This window comes from Falco rusticolus, chromosome 12, assembly GCF_015220075.1.
Source record: "Falco rusticolus isolate bFalRus1 chromosome 12, bFalRus1.pri, whole genome shotgun sequence".
Classification (NCBI taxonomy): domain Eukaryota; kingdom Metazoa; phylum Chordata; class Aves; order Falconiformes; family Falconidae; genus Falco; species Falco rusticolus.
This window is the reverse complement of record NC_051198.1, coordinates 474,633-495,236: the sequence shown is the minus strand read 5'-3', so window position 1 is coordinate 495,236 and position 20,604 is coordinate 474,633. Positions and strand designations below refer to the sequence as shown.

The following is a 20,604-nucleotide window of genomic DNA, read 5'->3' as shown; positions in this document are numbered from 1 at the left end:
TCTCCCACGGGCTCCTCGAGCAACAGCTGCTGCTGAGTGCCAGCCAGCTTCTCCCATCACCTCTCCTCGCCTGAGGCAAGGAGGACCCCGGGCAGGAAGGCTGCAGCAACTGTGCTGCTGCCCATCCTTGGTGGCACAGTCACTGCTGGGAGCAGCACCGCTTCCACTGCAGCGTGCATGCAACACCCCCCACCAGCACATGCTACCAGGCTGACCCTGCTCTACTTACAACCTGCAAAAAAGCATCACTGATTTAATCCAGAATGAAGTGGCACCCAGTGCTCACAGAGGGAAGACAAGCAATTAAAACCCCTACCTTAACTCTTAATTAAAAACTGCCCTCAGAATCAGTGCCACAAAATGAAGATTTCATCCAATTAAGCTAATAGGACTGGCATTGTGAAGCCCAGTGATTAACACTTTCCTTTAAAAAACCTCCAGAACTACAGGTGGTCTTGAAGGTGCATTCGCCCTCCCTCGCCTGGGGCTTTTCTCCCCAGCTGGGTAGCTCAGTGCACTTGCTGCACTGGGCGCCGGTGGGTGCTGCTCCCTGCCTGAGCCCCTGGGCTGGCTATATGGGACCCCGGGGGGCTCATGCAGTGGGGCTCAGCACAGCAAGCTCCAGACTACTTTTGATAAACACAGCTAATGGCCAAATAAGAGGAGCACAAACAGAAGGAAGTTGCATGGAGAAAAGACTAAGTATCAGCTGAGAATAAGTGGGAGGATGAAACGTGTGTTTGTGTACTGCAATACACGTTACTGTTTGTGTAGCTGCAATAACCAGCATATATAGTTTTATTAGCCACTTAATTTTCTTTAAACATAAGCAAATCCTATTTTTTAACTTTTTGAATTCTAACATGTTTAAAACAGGTTTAGTAGGAATTTGACAAACAATACTTTACAGTTTTGATGAGATGAAATATATGAGGTGGAATATTACTATTTATTGAAGGCAAAACTAGGATCTGGGGAATTTCAGAGATTAAAAGTAAACACAAATGTAAAACTTTGATCATCCCAGTGGAGCGGTAGCATGGCCTGCAGAGAGCTGAGACACATCTAAACCAATTGCTGTGCTCCACAGGAGCCTTGCCTCTGCACCTCTGTGAGCCTGTCACCTGTTAGGCTGCCTCCAGGACAGGCTAGGGGCTGAAAAGTGGACTCATTTTCAGAAAGAATAGGGATCTTGGACATAGCTATGATCAAGTCTGAAAGAACAACATTCATAAGAAATACAACTGGAAAAAGAAGCAGGGTGAGGAAGAACAGAAACAGAGAGGTGGACAAAGACTTCTCCAGCTGGGCACTCATTATACCTGCAACAGCAGAGAACATGAGGTGGGAACAGCAACAAAAGGGAACCGGAGGCAGAAGCAAGGTGGGGAGAAAGGGGGAGGGGTGTTGCATCTCCCACAGACCACAACCCGAAAAAGTCCCTCCAGACCAGCCTCATCCGGAGTTGTTGATTTAGCTTTAACTGAGGACACAATAGTGCCTAGTTAAGATATCCAGCTTTACACCACAACAAAAGTCAGCAGCAATAATGAAATTTTAATTAATACATTAATTTAGTATTAATAATAATAAAGGTGCATTCATCCCAAAGCAGATGAGGTGCTGTAAGACTGCCGTTCACCTGAAGAGCAATCCTCCTGGGCACCTTGCGTCACAGCCAGCAGCTAGCTCTCACGCAGCATCTCTGCGCAGGTGTACTGGAGCACATCCCAGGACTGGGCACACAAGGATTTACATGAAAGACTAGCAGCAGCAAGCAGGGAAAACTAACAACCTCATCTGTTTATAAACACAGCTGGGCATACCAGCTGGACATCAGGTAAAACTGCAGGCAGGGGCTGGTATCAGCTGCAAAACAGGCAGAGCAGTACTGCTGGAGAGGCTCTATTTACATGCCTGAGGCCAGGAAGCTGTTTGAGGAAAATGTGAGTGGAAGCATGATCATGTTTATTGTCTTCTGTCCTGATCACAGCAAGACTTGGAGGATGATAAAGAAACTTCCAGTGTCTTGAGAACTTCCCTAAAGGTGTGCCAAGCAGGACACAAACCTTGCAAACCACACCAAATAACTACCATTTTTCATTATGTTCCCTATGAACAAGACAGGAAAACTACTTCTTTAGGAAACTCCTGTTGCTGTGCTCAGTCAACAGAATTTCCACAAAGATGGCTTTCCTGTTCTGAACTCTGTCCTAACTCAGATCCAGCACACAGAACTGACATTACATGAATTCATTTACTGTTTGGTCTTTTTTTCTGTAGTTGAAAGTTCAACTCTGAAGCCTGGATGATTCCTAACATTTTCAATGGCACACACATTCAGTGAATGAACTGATGAATATATGAACAATGCACACATGAACAGGCTGAGAAAATACAGGTATGGTGGACATCTGCAAAGATGTATCATTTTTAAGGGTTAAAAAGAAAATACTGGTAGCCTGCAGTTCTACATGAAAATCTGTAACTGATGTAAACGAACACAAAGATGACAGATACCGAAAAAAACCCCCACTTCCTAATTTAGACCTGTTTTCTTTGTGTTACACCTCAAATCTAGGTATTTTTCTATACAGCACAAAAACATACCCACTAATTAAATTATTATTTAATTGGCTAATTATGACTTCATCTGGATTTGCATTTGGGATTCATTTTGTTTTATATAATAATTATGGATAATTAATCTATCTCAAGCTTTTTTTCCCTAGCTAAATATGCTGGATATCAAAAATGACAAAAAATTTTAAATTAATCTGGAAAACAAAGCACAACAGATGAAAGACTTTGTTAGAATTAATCAGGCACTGATTATACCATGGAATTAAGGAAACAATAAGCCTAGAAAACATTTCTATAAATGTGGGTGTGTTAACGAAAACCCTTACCTTCCATGTCAACAACATTTTCTTTCAGCCAGTGCATTGCCTTTAAGCAGTCCTGATCGTTATTGAGAGTGAAATGATTGGAAGGGACCTTCCCTGTGTATATTTGTGGCCACTTACTTATCACTTCTCTATTAGTTGGGAGTTTACTGATATCTGCTCCAGTGGGAGACAGGACCTAGAAGAAATGAATAAATGAGTGCATGAATACATAGCTTGTATCTTGAGAACAGTTAAGAAAGATTTTTAAAAACAACACCACAAGCCACTTGACTACCTAAGGGTTGCTATCCTTATACATCCTAACCCTTCTTTAACATTAAGCAAACATATCAGTGACCACAGAGAAAACAGACTGATGCTAGTCTGAGTACACACACAGGTACATGCGTGTGCTGCATGTATTCCACATTTTCTATGGGATATGGGCAATGGTTTTAAACAGCAGTGCCAGTACAAGTGAATAACAATACAAGCAAAATGCAGGTGAAATGGACTTCACAGCAAATATCAGAAATGCATAAATTTATGGTTGGAGGATCTCTGCAGTTATTTGAACACCACATACCTTTAATTGACACTTGAAAATTCTTTGGGTAGCAAGACTGCCTCCATCTTTTGTCAGCAAAAATCAACTTTCTAAAATAAGAGCGATTTTGTCCCAGAGAAAGGGACCAAAACCTGCTTGATGGTTAAAATGCCAGGATGCAAAGTGTTAATTGTACAATGCTACTTCACAGTGACAAATTCAGTCTGAGTTACACAGAGCAAAAAAGGAAGTCTCATCTATGACTTCTGTGGCACCAGTGATAACGTCCTGAACAATGTTCTCACTGCTAATTGGATCCACTGAAATATTATTTGGTCATATAAAAACAGGCATGGCATCAAAAGATCTTACTTCCCAACAAGTAAATCCTCTTAATCATAATTAATAATGTTTCACTAGACATTAATTTGACTGCTTATCAAATGAGGGATAGCTTATAAAAAGGATGGACCTCAGCTCTGTGTAATAAAACAGAAATCAGATGATAAAAATAATTCCTTCCTGTTTTTTTGTAGAACTTAAAAGTGAGAACAGGGGATGTTAAGTTTTCTTATTGGAGGCAGGTAAAACCTGGGTTTTCCCTTTATCTTTCTTTCTCCTCCAGTGTAGTTACTTCCTGTAACTTAATCTGCAAATCAGGGTTACCTCCAAACTTCTTTTTCTAGGAGCACTTACAGTCATTCACACCACACCAACTTTTGTTTCACCCACATTGAACAGTGAATATGGATTATTGTTTAACGTGTGGCTCTACTCTGAAGAGTGAGTACAGGAAAACTGAGGCTTTCTTGCTCCACAAATCTGTTGCACATGTGCAGTCCAGAGGCTGAACACACCTCAACATTCATATTTGTGACTTATGGCAAACAGCGCTGTAAAAACCTGTAGACACATGCTCAGTTTGATCTGATTTTAAAGGCAAAATACCTTGCTCGTGATTCCTATCCAAAATCCATCAGTAAGGCAAAAATCACTGCAGGCAATGGGGCTATACAAAAGATGGCCATTTAGTTGGCATAGCTTGAAGGCCATGTGACAACAGACAAGAAAGAATGAACTCTGCCCAGGACATCCAAGCTGAAAGTGAGCCTGTAGTGCTGGAGATGAGCTTCACATTTCACAAGCAGCTAAGGGTCTGCTTCAATCTTACTGGAAACTTTAACTGTGTGCTACGATGACATACAGCACCACGTACGTGCCTAGGCATGGTCATCATGTGAGAAGAGCAATTAATCTGATAAGGAATTCTCTCCATTGCCAAAACTAGGTCAAATGGTGTTAGACCAGCTGGAGTTAAGTCTCCTGTGGCTGGGGCCACATGTCAGTTGGGCCTACACTTCAGCAGGTTTAATGGTCACGGTGGCAAACATACTGGCAGCTTTGCTTAATATTTGATCCTGAGCACAACATTCCCACCAGGAAATATAAAATCTCTCATCTCCTCCAAATTCTATAGCCTCACTGAAATTGTACAACTTGCTACACTGAAGGGCTGCAAACTTTCTGGCTATACACTTGCTAAGGACTACTCTTCTGCCTTGCTAATCACAGAAACACTATTCACTGTAAAAACTGGATATATTACTATGTTGTTCACTCTGCACACTATCTTACCTGGTATTTCTGTCCCATACAGAGAACAAGGTAGTCATACGGTACTTTTTCCTCCTCGGAAACAACTACATATTTGGCAGCACGATTTATGCCAGTCATTTTACCAACCACAACGTTAACCCAGGAACAAAGTGACATCTGTGCATAATCTTCATCATTAAAACAGTGGCTGTGAAGAAAGAATATCTGTAAGTGACATTTCAGCAGCTGACAGCAGGCATTAATTAGACATCTGGCAAGTGAGCCAGGTCCCCTAGCAGCTCGAGCCTGTTCTCTCGCTGTGAGTTTGCAGCAGTCTATAGTAAGAGATTAGTCATTATGAAATACTCTGTTACAAATTGACAACTTTCTGCTAAAACCAAACAATCCCTCCCAGCATTGGGCCATACAACCACGTAATTTAAAAACAAAGTCAGAAATACATGCTTTACTCTGCTTTTTCATTGCACGCTAATGTGAGGAGGAAGCTTTTGCACCTACAAAGAAAGTGTTTTAACACTCTAATACTTCCTCCTATACAATACTCTCTTATTAAGTTTTTTCCACTTCTGCTTCATTTGATATTCAACTTCACCAGTAGTGGTTGTGGGGAGACACAAACGCCAACAAAAGCACCACTGGCGTATTTAACATCTGTGTTCCTAAGTATTAAGTCTAAAAAGTTTTAAAATAAATAGAAAACTAGGAAAACAGTTGTCAGGGCTGGAAGTAAAAGGCAGAGATCTCAAATTTTCTCTTGGTGACCCCTTTCCAAATGAACTTTTCCAAAATGCAAGCATGAAAAATTCTGAAATCATACTAAACCAATGCCCCCTACCCCCAAACCTTCAAAAATCTTAAAATGCAACTGAATTCCTCTGAAAGATGAACCACGTATTAACAGGAATAAAGAAGAAATAATCCCATAGGCTACCCAGAAGAAAATAAGATTTGCAGTTAAACACAGGAAAGAGACTCAAACAGTGCAAATGTGAAAAATACTAATCTTCACTAATTTGTAACTGAACAACAATTTATTCTTAATGAAAATGGGGAAGCAATTTCTGTAATTTCAAAGCAATCACCTTCAGTGCTAGGTAACAAACAATATAAAGGTTGGTCTGTTTTAAGAAGCAGAGCCTTGTTTTGTACAGTAGTTAGTTTCCAGGGCGTTTTGTCCCTGAACATCTCATGGACTAACTGTTTTCCAAATGAGATACCTCGACATAAATCTAATTTTCAGGGTGAGTATGATGTGCACATTCTAGCATCATACTTTGGCAGTATTAATTCTACATCAATAACGAAAAACTAAGGAAACTACTAAAATCACTTGTCGATTTTGAAAATCTCAGGCAAGGTTTACTTTTGCAGCTCTTAAATTTCAGTGCTGTTACAGCCTGTTTTCAGTGTGAAGTATGATATATATCCCTATGTATGATGGAAGCATCAAAGATCTGGAAGCTGCTTTTTAAAAAGCCAATTTTGAAGCAAATTCGAATGGAGCAAAACATCTTCTAATGACTCAGTAATTAAAAAAAAAAAAAAAATATTTCCAAAGGTCTTTTATGACTCAAGAGTATGCCCCCACCCTGCCCAACTAAGCAAATACCAGGATACTTATTTATTATTGCATTTGTACTACCCTCTCTGCTTAATAAACTTATGGAAAGACAAATATTCCTGAAGATAAAATACTTCAACACAGATGTACAATAGACACCATTAGAAATTGCATGGAGGACCAGAGAGATAATGTTTCCAACAAGGTCCATTATGACTCTTGAACACCACTGAGTCTTGCAATAGCCCATTATGAAAATAGTACATTGCTGGCCATTCTGCAAATCCAGCTAGACTCAACTCAATACTTTCTTGATACTGAAAACTTACACTAGGCAAAATTCTGTGAAATTAGGTCCTTTCAGTAGAATTGATTACTGCTAATCCCAAACCTTTTTATAGCTTTGTAGAGGGATGAACACATAGGATTTAGTGAAAAAAAAAAAAGCAACAGGTTTTAAACAGGCAAAAAAGATGAATGAATGGCTGGTGTTACACAGATGTCTAGTGTATGAGATCAGAGTGACATGGCAAGAAGATGGAACTTGCACATCTTGTGTGAAAGGCAGCCGAGTCTCACGCCCCTGCTAGTGCTTCACGCCTATGAGACAAGATGGGAACGCCCAATAAAGAAATCCTGGGCTTCACTCAATCTGTGATCTGAAATCACTGCAGAAAAAATATTTCACCTACCAAATAAAGCTCACGGCCATTCAGATGCTCAAGAACTTTACTTTCTATTGATACCGAGTGATGAAAAATATTCCACTTTCTTCCACAGGACTAAGTGTAATGTGACTAAATAGAAGGAGACTCCACTCACGTTCAAGCATTTGAAGCCTTTACATATATATATACATGTATACATATATATACATGAAGTACCAGTGACTGCAGCAGAGAACACCGGAGACAGACTCAGTGCTAACAGCTTTTATTTTGCCATTAGTACCACAATATACATTCTAAATCAGAGCTGATTGCTACACATTAATTGTTGTTACTGAGTTTCCAAAATTGTCATACAGGATGCCACAGAAACAAATAAAGTCACTTTCATGACCTGAAGAATTTTAGGATCGAATGACCTCGCTTTCTGAGGCACTCTGCATCCTGTGTACTCACAAATACCACAGGCAAATAAATAAGGGGGAAAAAACTACTGACAATTCTGAACTGTAATCATGCAGAAATCTATAAATAAAACAGACATCAAGGAAAGATGAGAGTTTTCAAAGGCACCTTTATAATTGAAGTGCACAGCTCTGAGGAGACTGACACTCCAAAATCACAGGGATGCTTTCAAAAATCATACCCTGCAGAGTTCAATTTTCACTCTTAATCTGCTTTCAAATTTTAACAGCTAATTCTGGTGAGACAGCTACAAACTGCAACTTTTCATCAGGAAGGATGTTTTGTTATTACAACTCCTTTACAGTATAGGTAGGAAAAAGAGCACGTGCATTTATGTAGGCATATGATCCCTCCATTTACTAGACTTGAACTTTATACAATTAAAAAACGAATGCAGGTAACTACTTATAACTGGCAGGCAAAATTCCATGAGGTAAGGTGGTTTTAAACAGGTTCACATCACACTATTTTGATGTTTTGTAGAGATTTCATTTTTAAGATTCACCACACAGACATTGAGTTATTTTTCCATTTAAAGAGCTCGGCCTTTAGTGCATTGCCACTTACTGAGCAAAAAGATTTGGTAAAAAACAAGTGTGCAGGTTCCAAAGAGTCACATGCCAAATCTGAATAAATTATACTAAAGTTCATTCCTCAGCTACTCAAAGTAACCAATTCACTTTAATACCATGCTTCTCAATGTCAAGAAGAATCATGTTCCTGTCTACAGTGAGGATTCCTACTCACTATTCCAAAATAAAATCATCAAAACAAGTACATTAAATTTAAGTGAGAATTATATACTGTGAATTTTAATGAGGTAAGATTTTATCCTACTAAATGGAAGATATTTTACTCATTGGCAAACAAGAAAACTCATGAAATGTCTAACTGGTCACTAGATGCAAGCCTAGCTCTCTCTCACAGTCTTCCCTTCAGCTGTTTGCACGAGACCCCTGGCTCTACCAGCCCCAGGGAGGTAAGCATAAAGGAACCACACTCTGGCTGGGACTGCAGGTAAGATTTCCACAGCCTGGCAAACAAATAGTTCACAAGCAGCAGAATTGATGCAGCACAGTTCTTCCACATTTATCAACAGCAATAATCCTAAACTTCACCCTGTATACTCAGCAAAATTCCCACTATCATCATTGGGGTCTGAGTCTCACCACAAGGCTGCTACAAGTAGATCACCGGTCATACTGTCAATATTAATTCTTACATGTTCTTTTGTTCAGCATTTCTTGCACCAAAACTCATAAGTTTAAAACTAAGTAATATTTAAAAAGCAAGCATACATCTTTTGTCATTTTTCTTTAACCTGGAGATCTAAACAATCTAGAAAGTTTTGGAAAGCAGAGACCAGTGTCCTGGTATAATACTATGGATTGCTATCCTGAAGTTACTGCTTTAGCAATATTTCCCTAGTAATGAATATATTAACGCCTTTCACAGGTGAATGCATGTTGTACAGACACCTTGGATTATTTTGAGGCTATCTGTCTATGTATCTATCTAAAATTTAGAACAAATTTACAAAGAATTACAAAGTGTTATGTTTTCCTTTGAAGCTATGGAAGTGTTTATATATTAAAACAAACCTGGTAATTAAAAATCTTCTGTGTTTGGAGCCTAGTAGGTCTTTTCCTGGAAGGCCATGAATTGAAATCAAGATCAGATTGTTGAACTTCAGATGCGGACTGTGGAAAGAAAAACAAAATGCCACAGTTCAACCAGTGTAAGTTTGCTGAGGCTCTGTTTGGTACAAGCATAACACGAGGGCATTTCAACATACGGTTACATGGTATGACACCATGCTTAGCTTCCCAGCCCATCACTGTGACTGTCGAGCTGTGCAGCACCCAGCACAGTATCATCTCAGTCCTGACAGAGATATTTAGATTCTATCACATAACTAACAAGCTCTGTTCCTAAGACCTTATGGCAGGACTTGCCTTCCATGACCACAAAAGGTACTGTAAGGCCACTCAGTCTTTGGCAAACACCTTTGCTGTTCACAGCTCATCACCTGTAAGCTGCAGGAAAGAAAAAGAGCAATTCCTGACAACTGGTAATTCACCTGCTTCCTTCATATGCTTAGGAGGGCATATCAAAGGAACAGCACAGATTTTAATTCCATATTCAGGAGGATGCAGAAAGTAATTCCTTTACACAGGCCAGGTACAAAGTGTTTTACCATTTTTCTAAGATGCATGTATCTGGATACAAAAAGAAAAATGCTTTCCATCATAGTTTCATTAACACCAGAGCGTAGGAGGGACAAGACCGACAGTATGTTGAACTAAATGTGATCTGACATTTAAAAACAAATAAATATTATGAGTGATTAAGCCTTCTAATCTTCAAGGCTTTCTGTAAGTTAAGTATGGATCGATGCAAATAATACAAAGGAATCAGAATGTTTTTTATCAACCAATGTTAATTTGTTATTCATACGTTTAAAAAATATATTCAAACAAAGTTAAAGGTCACACTTAAACCAAGGAATTTCAAGGTTATGGCTGCCTCTCACAAAATGCATATTAATAGTTTAATTCTGGATTATGGATTATCTATGGTAAATCTCCATGCATACTCAGCCTGACTGCAATGTAATAAATAACCTTAATGTAACAAGAGTGCATATATTTATACAGATTATGGGCCTGATGCTCATTTAAATTAAGGTCACTCTGCAGAGGTGGGTGTAAATAGAATTTGCTCTTCATCTATGGTCACATTATGAATGTGCCAGCTGAGTGATACAAAGCGATCTTCATGTAAATGAAAGCTGGCCCAATACATTAGGCTGAATTTAAAGTGTACAAAATGCCATCTGCACTCAGGGAGCACTCCTAGTGGGGTGCAAATGTGAACAATTACAATAACTTTACACACATAAATAGCATGACTCCTTGGAATTTAGTTTACATCTTATTATTAGGAAAACTACTACAACAGTACATAGACATCTTAAACATTCTCCTATCCTGTCTGCCCTCAGAGCAGTGAAGTTTCTTTTCAGCTTAGAGCTGAAATCATCTCTTTACATGCTGCATGGCCTCTTGCCAGCAGGTCTCCAAATCCAGGTGCTACAGTAACATTAATTTAAATTATGTGAACAATATTTAGGATGAAAACATTGCAAGCAACCACAAGAAAAATGGCAGGACGAAGGCCCTAGGCAACATTAATATGCCTCTTTTGCATGATTGCGCTATGATGCACTTTATTGATCTGGTCACATACCTATTGTCTTCCGCAGATGCTGCACCTCTATTAGCCCATATACAGTCATCCAGTTATTTCCACAGTCATATAGTATTTGTTCAGTTCTTCCCCACTGAGCGTGAGGCTTCAATTCAGACCTTTCACTCAGTAGGATGTACTAACTAATGATTTACTTCTACCTCAGCGCTCCCATGGCATTCCCATATGCCTCAAACATTAATTCATGTTTCCCATTCATTAATCTTCTAGGCATCAAAATGTTGATGAGCATCTCCTTAGAATACCATGATGAAATGAGTCATATCTTTGATTCCCGTTTGACATTGAGAAAAATCAAGACACAAAGAAAAGTAGATTAAAGCTATCAAAAAGGCACACTGAATTTGGAGGCAGAAGGGAAAAGACCCAGAGGCTGGTACCTGGCACTCTCCCGGGCTCAGAGCGTGGGCATGTTGCACTCCGGGTCCAAGAGCCACACAGTGCTGGGCACAATTTATGCAAATAACGCTCACATTTTCACAGAGTTAAAATCCATCCTCAGCTAAGAATCAAAATTTGTTAAATGTTTAAGCACAGGCTGGCATTTGTGAAAATTAACAGAATCTTTAAATAAGTGAAAAAATAACACCCTAGTATCTTGTATTATCAAAGCTTGAATGTAGAACTGTAGTTGGTATGCCTAAACTTAGGATTTAAAATATTTATATATACAGGCACTTAAATACAAGCCTGAACACTACAGGCAAACTGTCTTAGTTTAAGTGCAAAGCAAAGTGCTTAGCCACGGTTGCTCAGGCACTGGCACACAGTTGCAGGGAGATAACAGGTCTGACCATTTCGACCAGGGACTGTTACACACGTTACCACACCCCACACCATCATCCCCTTTCCTCTACCTAGCATTACTATTTCTAGGCTAACAAAAGGATGGTTTATTTATTATGGGCTTTGATTCCTTACTGCTGCCTAAAAGCTCTTAATAACTGAAAAACAACAAAGGCTCTGAGAAGCAGGTAATGCATGTTAAGAGAGTGAATGTCTTATGTGCTTCTAATATATATAACAACGCCTAATATGAAATAGGGTAAAAGCAGAGGTTCCCATTTGGTGAAAAAGTCTTCAAGTTAAGAGCCTCAACCAAACATTGAATAAGAGCACCTGCATTTTAGAAGCAAATAATTCCAGCAGGGATTCATGTTGCTGTGGATACAAAGGGAAGAACAGCTCAAAGATACTGGTAAAGCAGGGAGGGATTAGAGTATCTAGGGAAATAAGTAAAAGGTATTGGGTTTCATTGCACAGTTCTAGGGGACAGCTACAAAAAAAAGTCTAAATACCCTTGTCCTTGAAATAAAATAGGATTGCTAATTTACTGTGAGCATAATCAAAGGAAGAAACAAAACAGTTTTAGTACATTATTTTTATGTATCCTGGCATCTGTGAATCTGTTAGAATATTCCTTGCCTAGTTTTTCTGACTTTTTTTTTTTCCTGGTGTCTTGCTACCTTTTTTTCTTTTTTTTTTTCTTGTGCGTGTGTAATGATGGAGGCTTAGATAGTGGAAACTGCCTGAACAAATGATTTAATTAATTGTTTTCATTAAATCCCTCATTATCACAAATAATAAGTCAAATCACTTTTGTTACAAAAAATAAAGTGCAGTGAAGTAGCCTACATGAACCTAAGCGGTGCAATTTATTTGAAACAAAGCATCACACTTTTTTTTATTTTTCCAGTCATTTATAAAAACTAAAATAAACAAGGGTGACAGAAGAGAATGCTTGATCTAGCTACCAAAATTGGTAAGCATATGCACTATTTTCCTGTATGCATAGTCTTTAGACAATAACTGTCATATCTGGAATTATGACCTATCCAAAAGTAAAGTCCTAATTATACTGTATCCTCAACTTTGCTGCAGCAGAGAACGCTTGTAAAAATGGCAGCTCGAGATCGTTCCAAAAATGGCAACAAATAGTCTGTTCTCAGCACTAGATGCTGAAAACTTAGCTGTGATAAATTCTTGCATTACTGAAACTTTGAAATCAGAGAGATCTCTATCCTGGAGAGAAAAAAAAAAAAAAAAAAAAAAAAAAAAGCACCTTCAGTTTTTTTGTGGAGAGGAAGGAGCCCAGAATGAGGTGGTGTTTAAAAATAAAAAACTCCCGGGAGGCAATAACTTAGTGTTCAAGGCACAGAAACTCAAAGTGCCCAGGTGTAAGTCTCACTGTAGAAGGCAGATATAGGCAGTAGTTCTCCTTTTCCCAAATAATACAACTACCCAAAGTAGGACTTTTTTTTTTTTTTTTTTTTTTGTGTTAAGGAAAGATCAGCATTCCAAACATTTCAAGAACAGTAATAGGGATGTGACTTGCAGAATTTCCTTCTCCAAAAGGAAAAGATTTTCTAACAAATTTTCCAGCCCTACACAGAACTATAAATAGAAATGCTCAGCTTAACAAAGGTTACTAATATTAATAATAACTCAGAAATCCCCACTCATTCACATTTTTCACTAAAGGATAAATAACTTACATAGCACTATAGACTTCCTTTGAGTAATTTTTCTGAGTAATGTATTTTCATACTGCCACTAAACTAAATTGCTCCTATTCGCTTGGACAAAGCCCCCTCCTTTCACTAGCAGAGCTGTAAAACCCTTTTACCTTTCTCCTTGCTTCCTCCCACTCTCTGGGCAGCTATGTTTGTCTCAGACAAACAAGAATCCACACAAAATCAAGTATGAACGTATGTGAAAACACAGCAAAACCATCTCCCCATATGATGCTACATGACGCCATTCCAGTAGTATGAAGGCTCTGCAACTGATCCTACGACACTTGGTTATCAAACTTTTAGTAAGAGTCAGTAAGTAACAGAAGCAGCAGAAAGGGTTTATTGTTTGTATCACAATTACCAAAAGCGCCTGTTCTCAAGAACCTTATGTAAGTGCATCAATTACAGGCCTCAGAACAGGATTTCAGCTTAACTGCTGACCAACAGATGTCCATTTAGAAGTTATCCCTCTTTAATTACGAGTAAACAAAGATAAGCCAGTTCATTGGATCAACCTTAGGAAAAAGTGTTAAGATTGTGAATGAATTTTCTCAATGAAAGAACGGATAACAATAAAGTCTTTACTGGGACACTTTTCAATGTAAGGGTCAAGAAAGGGGTTTTCCATGTATTTCTTCTATAAACCGCACCCACGATGACTCTTCCTCCCAAGATCAGTGACAGACGTATTAAGAACATCAACAACTGAAACAAAAAGATAGGTCAATCTAGTTGCCAGTAGCTCACATTTAATTTGACTGCCGCTTTTGACACCAAGGGATAGATAAGTCAGTTGCTTACTTCTGTGGGAGAATTCACCTCTTTCTTCCCAGAACATAACTATTTCCATTCCAAGATAGGCCACGACACTGGTGAAATTCACTGTCCTTTTCAATTTCAGAAACCACTCTTCTAAATTGTTCCAAACAGAGATTAAAAAGAAATTGTTTGGCTCTGATTTTGAATTTTTAAAAAATAAGGATGTAATTTCTTTAAAAACAAGAGAGCTGCTTTTCAAAAATGACACATCAGTGAAATATTTTGTCTTGTCCCAGTTACCACCTCCTGATATTAAAACAACATCCTCCCTGCAAAAACCTAAAACTTTTATGGCATAGTGCTTTTTATTAAGGTACTGTTTTTTTCAGAAACTTCCCACCAGATTTACTGGTGATTAATATTATCAGATGCTGTATTCCAAAGAAGAGCAGCCTGTAAGCCCAGGCCATGAAAGTCACCACTGTCACCACTTTTGGCATCTTAGCAAGAATCCATTAAAAAGCTCTGTAATGTTTACTTTGACCTTTGACTGACGCCCTTCAAGGATGCTACCAGTGTTTCTCTCTCCCCAGCTTCTAGCTCTTCCTCACTGGGTTTCTCTCCAAACTTTGAACTGGATGGTCTGTTTGTACACAGGATTTGGAGGCACCTCCTTGGTGTTGAGGTCTAGTGCCCACTATCACGAGTCAAAAAAAAACCAACACCACCACCACCACCAAAAAACCACAACCCCCCAACAAAGTTTCCATAAACTTTCCAAGCACCATGTTGAAGATAACTACATTTTTTGCCCCCACTATGCCTACTGGAAGATTTTCTCTTTTCAACAGTGATAATTCTCCTAACTTCTGGCCCCTGTTTGTTGGGTGCCAATTTATATCTACTTGAACTGGACAAGGACATCAATCACAAACTTAAAATAGCTGGGTTCTCGTCCATGTTTAATATAGTCTTATTCTTGCAAAGCTTCTGTTGCCCCTGAAATTATCACTTCACCTCTTTTTGTTCAACCAATATTCCCTGCTTCCTTCTTTGATCTCACTGAAACGCATATCCCCTCTCCGACCCTAGCTCATGTGGTATTCCCTCCCCTGTAGTGATCAACCCTTCTTCAAAAAACCCCATTTCAAAAGCTGTTGCTCTCCAGTTATATATATCTCCTGCTAGGGTAGATCAATTAGTCCTCTCACTTTTTCCTTTAAGTGGTTAGTCTTAAATCCTCCTCCATCTTCTAATTTTAATGCTTGTCTCTCTTTTATCCTCTGGGCTGACTGCTTTCCCATAGAATATACTTAAAAACATTAGCAACTGACTGCTGCATTTCAAGTCTTTTATTAATTCCTCCTTTTTTCTGTAGTTTTGTATCACCCCATGATCTTGATTTCTCACTGAACGTTACCAAACATGTCTTTTTCTAGTTACTTCTTTCAGACTCCCGTCCATATCATAACTCATTTTTCTGAAACAACTCAGCCACCCTCCTGTCACTGCCACTGCTTTTATCCCTTCTAACCACCTCTCATTTCCCAGCAACTGTTTTTGCTTTCTTCACCTATGTCAACTCAGCTTTCCCTATTCTTTTTCGCACCATTCTTCTCTAGTGATTGTGGCTCTTTACTGTAATTCAGTTGAGCCTTTTTCCTTTGTTAGACTAATTCTTTTCCACACTTTGCTTCTCAACCTATATTGACCTTTGCAATTTTACCACTAAGCTCTTCTCCCTCCCTTAACCACCCCTTGTTAAGCTTTCCTCTCAGAAGTCTCTTTGACTCTGCACCTTGCCAGTACTTGCAAAGCCTATACCAGGCTGTGAATGTGTGTATCAGTTAACACACGTAACATACACACACTGGAGTACAGCATTTAAAAGCAAACTTCTAACTCAACTTAAAACTGAGTCTTAAGAATGTGCTTATTTGCAGGGGTACTTCCAAGATCTAGCTTATTAAAATCAGCGTGGCAAAGTCCTTACAGTATGAATTGTTACGTGACAGAACAGGAAAATCTAAAGAGCTCTTTCCTTGGGCCACACAGAACACACAGCTGAACCAGACACACCCATATACTTACGTGGGAACATCCACAGCTTTACAAGATTAGCCCTACCATCCCAGATGTAAGCTGGCCTTGAATTTGACCAAATCAAAGTACCATCCAAACACTGCTTTAGTGAGAGTCTTTCCTTACTAAAATGTCAATTTCCATTCCATAAATGTTTCAGCATTTCATCCTGTTCAAAGTATGTAACAGGGCAATTATTTTTCTAGACCGAAAATGAAGGATATCTGTTGATGGCCTTGGTAGTTACAGTCTCTAGCTATTTAAATCTAATCACCTGGAAGATTCAAAATCACAGTTGAGAAACATCAACATCATTTTCCGCAAATAAGGATACCATAAATCAGAGAGCAAAACTAGAGTTTGGTTGAAATTTTGCTGTCCTGTCTGAATGTTTCAGTGAATAACATACAGTGCAAATTCCACCTTGTTAATAGGACATTTTTAATGTTATTGGCCAATCACCCATGTTAAAACTAAGGGTTTGTTTGCCTTTTTTATGGCTGCCTACTTGCCAAACCCAGTTTTCCGTATTATTGCAGAGGAGATTAACATTTTGATTCTGTGACGTTGTTTGGTGCAGATTTGGCAATGGTGCCTTCACAGAGATGAAAAAGCATACACCTTAGAAAAGCTCTTGGATATCAAAAGATAGACTTCACTTGAATTTGAAGGGCTTGAGATTTCTACCAACATTTTTGTCCTTGCTTATAGCCAAGGACCATCTACATTTTCCTCCTGACAGCAAGAGCGTGCAGAAAGAGAAGATGCTCATGAAAGTTGCATGTTCTGAGGCACCACCCCAGTGCCACATGCTGTTGACAGAAAGCTGGCAGCTCAGGAAGGACAGGGACATGGCTGGTGGAGGAGTCAGCTGGGCCAAAATTCCTGATCTCAAACATCTGCATGTAGCAGCTGCGGATCTGGGCCTCGCAGCACCTCCAGCCCTGGCAGCCTGATGAGCACAGCTGCCTCTCTGATATTGCATCCTTTAAACATAGAACAGCTCAGAGTGGTGCAGCACCACAAAGCCATGTAATGCCTGTTTCTTCACCAGGGCAACATGACGCTTCTCCAGCAGCTCCTTCCCAAATGGCCCATGCCCACAGGAAACTGAAATTCTGCCTGCTTAATCCAGAGATGCTACTGACTGCCACAGTCCTAGGGAAACAAACCCCACAGGGTAGGGTGTTACACTTCACACCACAGTGCAGTGCAGTAACATGGGTACTGGAAGCAATTGAGCCGCAGCACCGTGGAGCTCCATCTAACCTAACCAATCCACATTAGAAGTCTGGGGAATCCAGATAACACAGCATGCAGTAAAGATTTACCATCTCGTTACTGTATCTTATGCACTCCCAACTCTCATTTCAATGTAAACTGCATTCCAGATCTCCCTCCTGGGATCTGGAGGGTAACCACAGCAATCCAGAAAAGGAACACTGAAATTTCAGCTCATCAAGCATTCAGAAAAAACAAGCAAGTACCTTCAAATAGTGATCTTCATTTGTCACAACCCTCACTCTGCCCCCTGGAGTGCATACATGAACATGAACATGAACACATGAACAGGAATCAAATCTACACAAATCTCTAGAGGAAAGGATCACAACTTAACCAGCCAACTAATTTTTTCTCCACTGTAGTAGTCTGAGCAGTCTTCTGTGCTTCAAAACCAACCTGCAGGCAGTTTAGACACTGTTTTGAAGATCTCTGTAGCTACACCTCCACAACAGCTTTGGGAAACAAACTTCAAACAGAAGAAAAATAAATATGAACAGATGAGAAAGTACATCTCCATCGCTTTAGCAGAGAAATGGAAAACCTAAATGCAGTGTTTGCACTTGGAATGCTTCTTTATTTGCTTTGAACTGCATTGATCAGAGAGCTACCAGATGCTTCGGGCAGTCAGGTTACCAAACTCTGTACACAGCTGCTGAAACAGCCATGCTAATGTCATACTTAGTCACCAGGAAAGGTATGATAAATACAAAATACAGTTCTATAAAAATTCTTGTAACTCATTTCAATTTTGAAACAGGCCCTTTACATGAAAACTACTATTTCCAAGATGGGGTTTAACATGCAACAAGAAGTTAGGAATATTCAGGTAAAAACAGCAACAAAAAAAACATCCTCTTTTTTATTTAAAGTGTGAAATAACAGTTTGGGCTCAGACAAATCTTTGCCTATGTTTAAAGGGCAAGCACCTGAAGATGAAATAACCTTATTTAAAACTGAAAACTGTCTCTAAAGCAAGAACATAGCTATAAAATAACTATATATCAATGTTAATTGAGTATCATTTTTTGGCAGAGGCATGTCAAATGCCTGTTAGGAAGGCTGATCTTGACCCATATCCTCTCCCCTAGTTTATGTCTGGTATCAGTCACTGACAGTGTTCATTGTGATCCTGACTGTGCAACAAGGCGAGATATGACCCGCCTTATTTATCTGTGTCACAACTTGATCTCTATTCACCAGAAATGATGGAAGGCAACAATGTCTGAAGCACGCAGGCCCGGTGACACTGAACACATGGTCGACTACAACATTGTTCTGGATTTGCCCTGGTATGAAAAAAAGGCAGTCAAAAGGAAGCACATGTATATCAATTCATGTGGCAAAGATAGATAGTATGAAACAATGAAGATCACTAAACCATTCATTACATGTTAGCTCTGTGATCAGCAAGTAAGCACTAACTATTTAATTAGTCAACTAATTAGTGACAGGCAACATGGAAGGCTTCAGATGTTCTCAGACAAATGCAAAGATAAAAAGCCTAATTAAACAGCAAGCATTATGCTAACTATTGCCAAACAGGACAGATGTGCAGGATATTGTATAATACTGTGCCGCCAGATAACGGCAGTTTAGCTGTTCTGTCAGAAACCACGTTTTAAAAATCCCTGCCATTTCTAAACTAATCTTAGATACCCTTAACTCACAAAGGGAGAAACTGGCCTGCAGACAAAAAAAAATAAATCACAGGTTTACTAGGTTAGATTCTAATTCTACTTTAAGAAAAAAGTTCAGGACTTGGACAAAAATATACTTTAATCCATTCACTTTTTAAACGAAGTAATTATTTTAATGCACCCACACGGAGAGGGAATATATTTTGCAACACTTTCACACAAAATATTGTGATCTCAGCCACCATTTATTGCTATTTTGTGTAGCACATTATGTATATTTCCAACATCCTCAGAGAATAAGTCATTGTTTACACCAGAGGTTGGATTACGGAGGTTTTCAAAATCGTGGATTAAAAAGGGTTTTCCCTATAATCAGAAGACAATAACGCTTTCCACAGCTATATGCAAAGAGGTGGATAAAAAGCTAATTGGTTCACTACACTGGAACCAATGACAAGATACTGCTGCGAGCAAGCTTTCTGCGTTCTTGCAGCCAAACTTCAATCACCTGCTGTCAGGCCGTACTAGTTAGCATGCTGTTCTGTGAATCATCCACCCGAATAAACTGAAAATGCTATTTTTTAAAACTGTATGTTCTTCTGGCCTAACACTGCTGCCATGACCATCATTCTTTAATTATCCAAGAGAACAAGAAGAAAAAAAAAAAACAAACCCTGCCCTCCTGGTAAATCTGTATTTAGCAATGAGGTGATTTTTTAAAGCATCTCAGTACCTGGGAATATGAAAATGTTGGGCTATAGCTTACATTCATCAGGAAACCCATTTAGGGAAAACAGTGGTTTAGCTGAGGACTGTGCAACTCAGTATCCCCAATTCTAGTTGTTCACAGGTTTTTAATTATTTAACTGCAGTTGATATTTCTCCTGCTGAACCTCACCTCCAAGAACTGGTATTTGCAGAACTCTGAACAGAACTCATTACTCCTTGTCTCATATTCATAGGTACTGATACTCTGTATTCACGAAAACAGGTTTTACACTTGCAAATCATTTTCAGATACAATTTTCATTGAATACTTGCAGGTTGAATATTTGAAACTGCTTTTTCATTTATAAATTCAGTATATGCATACTTGATCTCAGTGGGGATGACAAAAAAAAGGGTAACATTTTAAAAACTTCTGTAGATTTAAATCAGGGTCTTCATTCATGATAATTTGCCAATGTTAGTGGCTCATCGTACTGCAAGCGTAAGTGGGGGCACACACATTATTTACCAGAACGACTCATAAAACTCTTTGTAATTTTTTAGAGAAACTAAAAATAAATAAAACTTGCATTTTATCTTAA

General features: G+C 39.0%; 1 protein-coding gene across 1 annotated transcript in view; it reads right to left on the bottom strand.

The window, feature by feature from the left end:
- CFAP61 (cilia and flagella associated protein 61) overlaps positions 1 to 20,604 on the bottom strand; it is a 116,070-nt gene that overhangs the window by 40,906 nt on the left and 54,560 nt on the right. Inside the window, 3 exon segments of the mRNA XM_037405413.1 lie at positions 2,910 to 3,084; positions 5,071 to 5,239; positions 9,348 to 9,446. Of these exon segments, the coding sequence (XP_037261310.1) occupies positions 2,910 to 3,084; positions 5,071 to 5,239; positions 9,348 to 9,446 (443 nt within the window).